The sequence below is a fragment of the Candoia aspera genome, chromosome 18, assembly GCF_035149785.1.
Source record: "Candoia aspera isolate rCanAsp1 chromosome 18, rCanAsp1.hap2, whole genome shotgun sequence".
Classification (NCBI taxonomy): domain Eukaryota; kingdom Metazoa; phylum Chordata; class Lepidosauria; order Squamata; family Boidae; genus Candoia; species Candoia aspera.
This window is the reverse complement of record NC_086170.1, coordinates 72847-81596: the sequence shown is the minus strand read 5'-3', so window position 1 is coordinate 81596 and position 8750 is coordinate 72847. Positions and strand designations below refer to the sequence as shown.

General features: G+C 55.5%; 1 protein-coding gene across 2 annotated transcripts; it reads left to right on the top strand.

The window, feature by feature from the left end:
* Positions 1 to 1500: 1500 nt before the first annotated feature.
* Positions 1501 to 8008, top strand: YBX1 (Y-box binding protein 1). Of its 2 annotated transcripts, none has more exons than XM_063317695.1 (8): positions 1501 to 1878; positions 2737 to 2800; positions 4081 to 4114; positions 5543 to 5632; positions 5782 to 6084; positions 6342 to 6424; positions 6524 to 6789; positions 7626 to 8008. In XM_063317695.1, exons 1-7 carry the CDS (start codon positions 1650 to 1652, stop codon positions 6756 to 6758), a joined length of 1038 nt encoding a protein of 345 aa, XP_063173765.1. In that variant the 5' UTR covers positions 1501 to 1649; the 3' UTR covers positions 6759 to 6789; positions 7626 to 8008. The 2 variants fall into 2 exon arrangements, with proteins under 2 accessions (XP_063173765.1, XP_063173764.1); XM_063317694.1 differs by having other exon boundaries at positions 6506 to 6789.
* Positions 8009 to 8750: the final 742 nt, after the last annotated feature.

Genomic DNA, 8750 nt, shown 5'->3' with positions numbered 1-8750 from the left:
GGGCCCTGCCACCAGTTTCGGATCTGGGGGAAATCTGGTGTGGGATTGAGGGACTAACTGTTGGCCTCTTCCTGATTCCAGGTTAACCTTTCTTCATCCCGGGATCCCAACCGGTTCCTGACTGCTCCTCCACCACCCCACATTCCATGTTTCTGCCCCCCTTGTAAATAAAAAGGTTTCTCAGAGCACCTGTCTTTCCCTCCGCCTGCCTCAAGGGGCGACTGTGAGGGTCTCTCGGGGCTGAGGTCCCAGGACTGAAGCCCACCCCCCTCGGGAAGCAGAACAGCCTCCTGCAGGGGGCTGGGGTGGGGGGTGGCAGTTCAGGACCTGCTTGACCAGCTTCTCTCTTCCGCTGGCACTTGTTTCCCGCCTCTACACCCCTTAAAGAGAGGGGCCGGCTGGAGGTCCTTGCTGGGGTTGGCACTAGTTTTCCGGGGGTTCCCAGTAAGCCAGGCGAGAGCGTCCCTGGCCGAGGGCTGCGGGAGTCACCCTCGCTGGCAGCCCCTGGGGGGTGGATTGTGCCCCAAGCGGGGCCGGGTCTGCCTCGTCTTCCGACAGGCAGCCTTTGTGGGTGAACAGGTCGCCATGCGGGGACTCCCGGAATAGGCTTGGCGGGGGGCCGGGGCTTTGCCCAATGCCGCCGCTCCTGCATCCCGAGCCAGCAGGAGCCCCAGCCGAGCGCCCGCGCTCCGAGAAAAGCACTCTGCGGGCCAAGGAGCCTTTTTCCGGGGGGTCGCGGTCCCCGGCCGGCTCTCCGGGAATCGATCCGGAGGCGGAGCGGGACGCGCCGCGCGTACGACCTCGGGGCGACGGGCTGTTAGGGACAGAAGCGGACCCCTTCGACCTCCCGCAAGCTGGCGGTGGCTCCAGCGAGACGGCCGGGCCGGACCCAGCGGCACGTCGCTTCCGGAGGCGACGGCTGAGAGCAACTTGGTTGGGGACCGGCGGGACTCCGCCGCCCGCGGAGGGTCCCTACCGGCGCCCGTCCCCGGCCAGCGGGCCGAAGGGCGGCGCCAGCTGGGACCGCAGCGCCTCCGGGGGCTCCGGGAAGCACGCCGGGTCAAGGAGGCGCCGGGCGGGGACCACGGCCGCAGCCGCTGACAGGCCGCCCCACGCGGCTCCCGCGGCCACGTGTGCCGCGGCCCGTGCAAAGGCATTTCCTGCCTGCGCTTCTCCCAGGGGGCGGAGCGACCGGGCTCCGGGCCAATCGGGAGCCCCGCGAGGGGACAAGCCAGCCTAAAGGCGCACGCCCGTTTTCCGGGGAAGGGGCAAGTCGAGGAAGCCAGCCAATGGCGGGGCGAGGGTTCTGACGGACGGTGAGCCCGAGCCAAGGCCGTGCCGGCGACCGCCTCGGCCCGCCGCCGCGGCCCAATGAGGCTGCGCGGCGGCTGACAGGCAGCGCGCCGGAGCCAACGAATGTCACGCGGGGGCGGGGCTTGAGGGGTGGCTAGTGAGTGCGTGCCGCCATTGTGGCCAGTTCGATCGGTATCGGGAGCGGAGAGCGGAGCCCAGCGAGCCCGGAGCAAGGGAGCAGCCCCCCCGCCCACGGCCGGCCCCCGAGTCACCATCAACACCGCGCGGGAGGCGGCGCCGCTGCTGCTGCTGCGAAGGCCAGTCACCACCACCGTCCGCCGACAGCCAGCGACGCCATGAGCAGCGAGGCCGAGACCCAGGCGCCCCCCTCCGCCGCCCCCCTGTCGGCCCCGGCGGCCGCCCCCGCGGCGGCCGCCCCCCTGGCGACTCCCGCGGCCCCCTCCGCCGCCGTCCCGGACGCCAAGCCCAGCAACAACGGCGGCAGCAGCGGCGGCGGCGGCAACGGCACCAACGGCGGCCTGGGCTTGGCGGCGCCCCCCGCCGGCGGGGACAAGAAGGTCATCGGTGAGGGAGACAGCGGGGCGCGCGCGCGTGGGGAGGCGGGCTCGCGGGGCGCGCGCGCGTGGGGGGGCGGGCTCGCGGGCGGCGCGCGCCGTTTTCGCTCCTCCGCCCTCCTTCCCCCGGCTGCCCCCCCTCGCGCACGTCCCAGCGGCCCGCTCGCTGATTGGCCGCGGCGCCCCTCGTGCTCGCCCCCTCGCTCCCTCCCTCGCTTCCCTGATTGGCCGCGCGCGGGGAGCCCTGCCCCGCCTCCCCGCGGGGCCCGGCGCGCGCCGCGGCCGTTGAGGCGCTTCGCGCTCTTTCACTCGCTCGCCTCTCCCCTCCATCGCGCCTGCGCGGGATGGAGCGCGCGGGGCGGGCGGCGTTGGTGGCGGGGGCGGGAAGAGCGCGTGGGAGGGGGCGGGGCCGAGGCGGTGGCCCAAGATGTCTGCCGCGCGCGGAACCTTTGTGTGCGCCGCTCTGCGCGTGCGCGGGGCCTGGCTGGCCGTGGTCAGCGGGGGGGCCGGGCGCGTCCAGCGGGGCGAGGGGAGAAGCCCGGACGCGCCCCCTCCGCTTTGCATCGTTTTCGCGCCTGTTTCCGCGCCCCTCCTTTGTCTGCCCGCGGACATGCGCGCTGGGGGCCTCCAGGCATCCTGTCGTTTCCTCCTAAATCGGCAGCCGCCGAGTCTTTGCCAGCCGGGAGAGTTTTCTCGGGGCGGGTAACGAGGCTGCGCTCCGGGGCGGGGACAGCTGAAAACATCCTGTGATCTGGGACAGGAAAGGCCGCTGCGCTGTTGCCGCTGAGCGATAAACGCCTTTGGAGGAGGACGGGGGCCTTGAGCCTACCCTGGTTCTTACTCGTCTTGTACCGTTTCTCTTTTGTAGCAACGAAGGTTTTGGGGACAGTGAAATGGTTCAACGTAAGGAACGGCTATGGCTTCATCAACAGGTGACCAGGGCTGGGTGTGCGCTGTTTTAACTGATGGGCAGGAGTGACATCGATTACTTCCAGCTTGTAGCTGCCTCCTCTTGACTGTTAGTTCCCACCCTCCCCAGCCAGATGACCTATGAGGGGTGGGAGCATCTGGATGACACCCGGTCCGGGACGGCCCCTCTAGAGGCTCACCGGGAGCGTGTGTTCCCGTTCTTATAGTTGAGAATGGGTAGCCGTTCTTCCGTTGAAGGGGTCAGATGACCTTTCCAGCAAGCAGAGAGTACGCTTGCGGCGGTTACCACATATAAAGCTAAGTCGGGCTACTTAATTCTGTCTTCTGTTGAAATCCTCCTTGTGCCCATCTCTGTTGGTGCATTCAAGTTCTGCATCCACTTAATCATAAAAACTTGGGCCGTTTGGATTCTGAGTCATACTTCACCGGCACACTATAAATAATGCCCAACAAATGTTCTGAAGTATAAGAATTTTCAAATTCAGTCAATTCTCTGGGTTTTCCCCCTTATTTCATTAACTCTCTTAATACGGTGCTAGGTGTTTGAAGGTACTGGCACACTCCCTTGCCTTGGATGGCTGGAACATCCAGTGGCCTGCCATTCTCTATGCAGAATCATTGTCCTTGGCCAGGAAGTTTAAATAGTGTGTCCCACCTGTGGTGGGTCCGGCATGCAGCTGCATGATGTGGCACAATGCAGTGCCACTTTCATGGAAAGGGCTGTGTTTCCTGCCTGATAGCAGCTGTTGGTCTCACTCTTATGCCAAGTGGTGGAATTAATCTGGGCTGGGCTACTGAATACATTTGGTACTTTCAGGCACAGAAATCCCAACTGTTTTTTATTTTGTCCTATATACACATCGACCTGAAAGCGGAAATCATAATTAAAAAGTTAAGATTACACACACGTACACACGTTTCCCCTGTGGGCCTTTGCATTCCTATGAGGAGTTTTGTATTAAATATTCATGAAAATGCTTCTGCAGAAAAGAGCTGTCACATATCCAAAAATATGCTCGGACTACCTTTCAGCTTTAACTGTTTTTAACTGTACTCAGAGTTGCAAGAGTTTGCAAAGAAGAAATCTGAAACGTCAAGTTACTAGTCTCCTCCTATATTTTTAGCCCAAGAAAGTCATGGGTGTAGACTGGGGAGTGATCGCTTTCTCCTTGGCAGGGCCCAACATTTGATTGGCCTCCATCCAACTTTAGTACCACTCCTTGCCAGAGAATGCTGATTCTTTGTGTCATGTTTTCTGAATTGAATACTCCTTGTTTTGCAGGAATGACACCAAGGAAGATGTGTTTGTCCACCAGGTGAGATTATTTGTTTACGCAGCCAGATTTGCTGGCTTTTGAGGAAACAAAAGGGATGGAAGAACATCAGTATTGTGGGAGAAAATCAGTGTTAGCTCAGAACAAAAGGAACTTTGGGTTTTTTAAGCAGTGATTTTTTTAATGGGAAACCTCAGCGAAGGATGGCCAAAATACAATTCTGAGAGCCTGCACATGTCCAGCAGAGCTGTGGATCTCTTTCCAGCTACTTATTTCTTAAACTTGGTTCTTCCCTCATTATTATTTGTCTACCGTGGACTCTGCTTCTTACAACCACCTGTGAGCTTGTTGGTCCCTGTCTTGGCCCTGCTACCTTCACGCTTCCGTGAGCTTTTGTCCCTGAGAACAGTCTTCCTGCATCATGGCCTGGTTTGTCTTGCATTAGGTCTTCTGACAAACTAAAAAGTTCTCTTTGTTTTTTGATAATCTGTTCTTACATTCATGCTTTTTGGAGGGGGTCCTTCCTACTGTTGTGGCATAAGGATCTTTTCTGGCTCCTACATTTTCCTGTCTGTCACGTATCTGAATTGGTCTCCCTTTGAAGTAACAGCAGTACTAGTCCACAAATGAGTAAGATTCTTGTAGCCAGAAGAACATAATCAGCCTTCGTAGCAATAAAGAGGTACTCAAAAGTGTAGCCAAAACACTACAACTTTTTAAGCTAACTGGATATCCCGCTGTGTAGCCTGGAAGAGCTCTCCTGATCGTAAAGCTGCTGACACAGAAATACTGTAGAATTTTACTTAAGCCTTTTCTTTATGTTCAGCTCACGTCTGCTATCAGAGCACGTGTAATTCTTGCTGGTTGGGTTCATGAAGGTTCCCCTAGCAGAAACATGTTTCCGTCACTTTCTCAGTCTTAGGAAACTATTTTCTCTGAATTGGCTGCTGTTCTCTTGTTTGGAGAACAAGATAGACGTGGGTTCTACGTAGGTGAACGTTGATCATGCTGAGGAACGAGGCCCCGGAGTTGTGATGATGTTGACATTGAGAATACAACCGGGGGGGTGGGATTTGTTTGAGGGGTCGGTTAGAAAGAAGTTAATGACATTATAGTACGTATTTATGAACAAACAGTACAGATTTGTGAAAGGAAACGTAAGAATAGTCGCAGTGTCTCTGTCCTTGAAAGCCTAGTGGTCTTACCAAGTTCCTGGTCTTGTCTGTCCCTGTTATTAGAGATGTCTTGATTCTGTCTGTCGCAGTAGGAGAAGCACGTCCCACAATTGCCTGGGAGGAAACCTGTCACATACTTCTTGTTGATCTTTCAGTCCGCTCTCAGGCCATGTTTATCTCCACTCCACCTTCTCCTCAAACATAGCTTTCCATCAGCATATTTCAGATACAGAAAACTTCCTTCCGTGTTACATCCTGGCCACTTGGGTTAACGTCTTCAATGTTTCCTCTTCAGACCGCTATAAAGAAGAACAACCCCAGGAAATACCTTCGCAGCGTAGGAGATGGAGAAACTGTGGAGTTTGACGTGGTTGAAGGCGAAAAGGTGGGTGGATGCGCCAGGGCTTGCTGGCGCGGGCTTGCCTTTCCACCTTGCCTTCTGGGTGACAGCCCCCTTTCCCCAAAGGGGTGTTAGGGCGCCTGTGGGCCGAGAGCACTGACACTGATTCCCATGGGGGGGGTCTTTCCTTCCAGGGAGCAGAGGCAGCCAACGTTACAGGTCCTGGTGGCGTTCCAGTGCAAGGCAGCAAATACGCAGCAGACCGTAACCAGTACAGACGATACCCTCGGCGTAGAGGTCCTCCACGCAACTACCAGCAAAATTACCAAAATAGTGAGAGTGGGGAAAAGAATGAGGGGTCAGAGAACTTGCCGGAAGGGCAGTCCCAACAACGCCGCCCTTACCGCAGGAGGCGGTACCCCCCTTACTACATGCGTCGGCCCTACGGCCGGCGGCCACAGTATTCCAATGCTCCTGTGCAAGGGGATCTAGTGGAGGTAACTCTTCCTAATTATAAAGACTGCTTGCTGTTTGTTTGCTGGCTGGTTGGGGGAGTGGGGAGCAGTGGAATTAAAATGTTCTTGGGAGTGTAGAATCCTAAAGGAGGGTCGCGTGAGGATGCATGCTGTTAGCGGGTGTTTGTCGTGTGGATGCTGTTCCCCTCTGCCCTGCGGAGGTTGTGTAGACCGCGCCTCCTGGCCTCCCCGGGGCGGTTTGTGGGTAGGCCTCAGTGCCCCCCTCTCCCGTCTTGCAGAGCGCCGACAGCCAGGGTGCAGGAGAACAAGGCAGGCCCGTCAGACAGAACCTGTATCGGGGTTACAGGCCGCGCTATCGCAGGTGAGTCCCTGCAGGCAGGGCCGCTCGGCCCGGGATGTTGGGGGTGCTTCCTGCCGTAAAGCCAAAGTGAAATGTCTCAAGCCTCACCGGGTTTTTCAGGGGTCCTCCTCGTCAACGACAGCCTAGGGAGGAAGGCAACGAAGAGGACAAAGAGAACCAGGCGGATGAGGTCCAGGGCCAGCAGCCACCACAGCGTCGGTACCGCCGTAACTTCAATTACCGACGCAGACGCCCAGAGAACCCTAAACCACAAGATGGCAAAGAGACCAAGGCAGCCGAACCATCAGCTGAGAACACGTCCGCTCCCGAGGCCGAGCAGGGCGGGGCTGAGTAAACGCCGGCTTACCATCTCTACCATCATCCGGGTGAGTTTGCCCTGAGGAAGTTCGAGCCGAGCTCTGCCAGATTGCAGCCAGGCCGCCTGGATTGCAGTCATTGCCGGGGCGGGGAGGGCATTTGCGAGTTCAGTGGCAGGAAGCTTGAGAGAGCCCCCATCTTGGCTGAGGCCGGGGGGAGCACTAATAAAGCTTGAGCGGCCCATAATATTAAGCCAGCCTTCTCCAACCTGGTGCTCTTTGGAGGGTACAGGGAATACGGTCCCAGCACTTGCCAATGGTGCAGGTTGCGGAATGTGGTTTAAGTCACAGAGCATTTGTTTTTTCAGAGACGTAGTACAGTGTAATTTGGGTTACAGCACACTTTACTCTAGACCAAAATGAGCTTGAAATTTGGGGGATGGCGTATGATGTGAAGTAGGTCATCCTGTTAAAGCAGAATATGTTTCATTTGTTTGGATGTTGTGCGTGCAGAGCAACTGTGCTTCATTAGAACAGGTTCTACTCTGTAGCTGTAGCTGTTATTTCCTATTGGAAGAGCGCTTGTTCCCTGTGAGTCCTGCTGTTGATTTTCTGCTGGGGTGAATATAGGAGTGCGGCACTCTGGCCCAGCTCTCGAAGAAGAGACCAGGGGGCTTCAGGCCTTACCTGAAGATACAAAGGGAAGGAACAAAACAGGATTGCACGTTACACGTTTTGTCTGCCTGCTTAGGGTGACGTGAATCTGCCAGCTCTCTGTGTTTAATTGCCTTTGCTGTGCCAAGTGATGGGAGTTGTGCGTGGAAAACTTGAATTGGTATCCCCCGTTTATTTTTACAGGGTGGGGCAAGGTAATATTACTTGTGGCTTTTTTTTTCTATTTTCAGTTTAGTCATCAAAGAAGAGAGAATATGAAATATGAAATAAACAGAATATGAAATTCCAGCAATAAGAAATGAACAGAAGAATTGGAACTGAAGACCTTAAGTGCTTGCTTTTTGCTGTTGACCAGATAACTCGAACTCTCTGCATTATCTATGCAGCATGGGATTTTTATTATTTTTATCTAAAGCAGTCTCCTCCTTTTGGGAGCGACAAACATGTTTTTTAAAGGCCTGTTTTTTCTCAATACACCTTTAAAGGTTTTTAAATTGTTTCATATCTGGTCAAGTTGGGATTTTTAAGAACCTCATTTTTAATTTGTATGAAATATACACCTGATTTTTTCACGTCAAACTGCAAGCATCTCTTAATAAAGGTCTTAAGAATTGCTTGGTGTGGTCTGGCTATGATTCCGATTGTGCTGGCCATCAGCAGTAAGTTGTGTTCGTTGTGGTCACAGTGCGACTGTTAACCTTCTGACAGGAAGAGTTGATGAGATACTAATCCAAGAAACTTCTGGACTGTTAAAGGGGGGTGGCTTGGGGAACCCCTGGAGCTGAACCAGAAGGTCATGCAAGAAATTTGACTTGCGTGCATTAGGACTTGGCAACTGAATTTTGGGGTGGGAAGATGGCCCTCCCCGGGGTGAATTTGTTCGTGGCGTTTTGAAAGTCAGCCCGATGTCCCAGGTTCACCGCCATGAGGAAAGACCAGGGAGCAGCAGACAAGGGCCTCCATCTCTCTGCGACGACAAGCTGTTGTGGGATTCCAGGTTGTTGCAGAAGTTACTCTTCCCTCTGGACTGTTCTCAACTACCAGATTCCATGTATCAAGGTGTTACTTGGGGGAGGGCAAATTTAGGCACGTTTAGTTGTGTTTTGTGGTTCAATATATTTTAGGGCTTGAACTAGAGATTGTGCACATTTCCCGCCTCAATGGCAGAAAGCAGCATGGCCCATTTTCAGTCCTGGGTCAGGAGTGGCTTTGGGGACTGCAAGAACAGGGCTTGTGGCGTGCAGATGGCACACCCTGCTCTTGGCAAACCAAAGACTGTGTTGGCAGCATTTGTGTGTGGTGGCTCGTAAACGGGTTTTCTTGAATTTAACCTGGAGTTTAATTCTCTTGGCTAG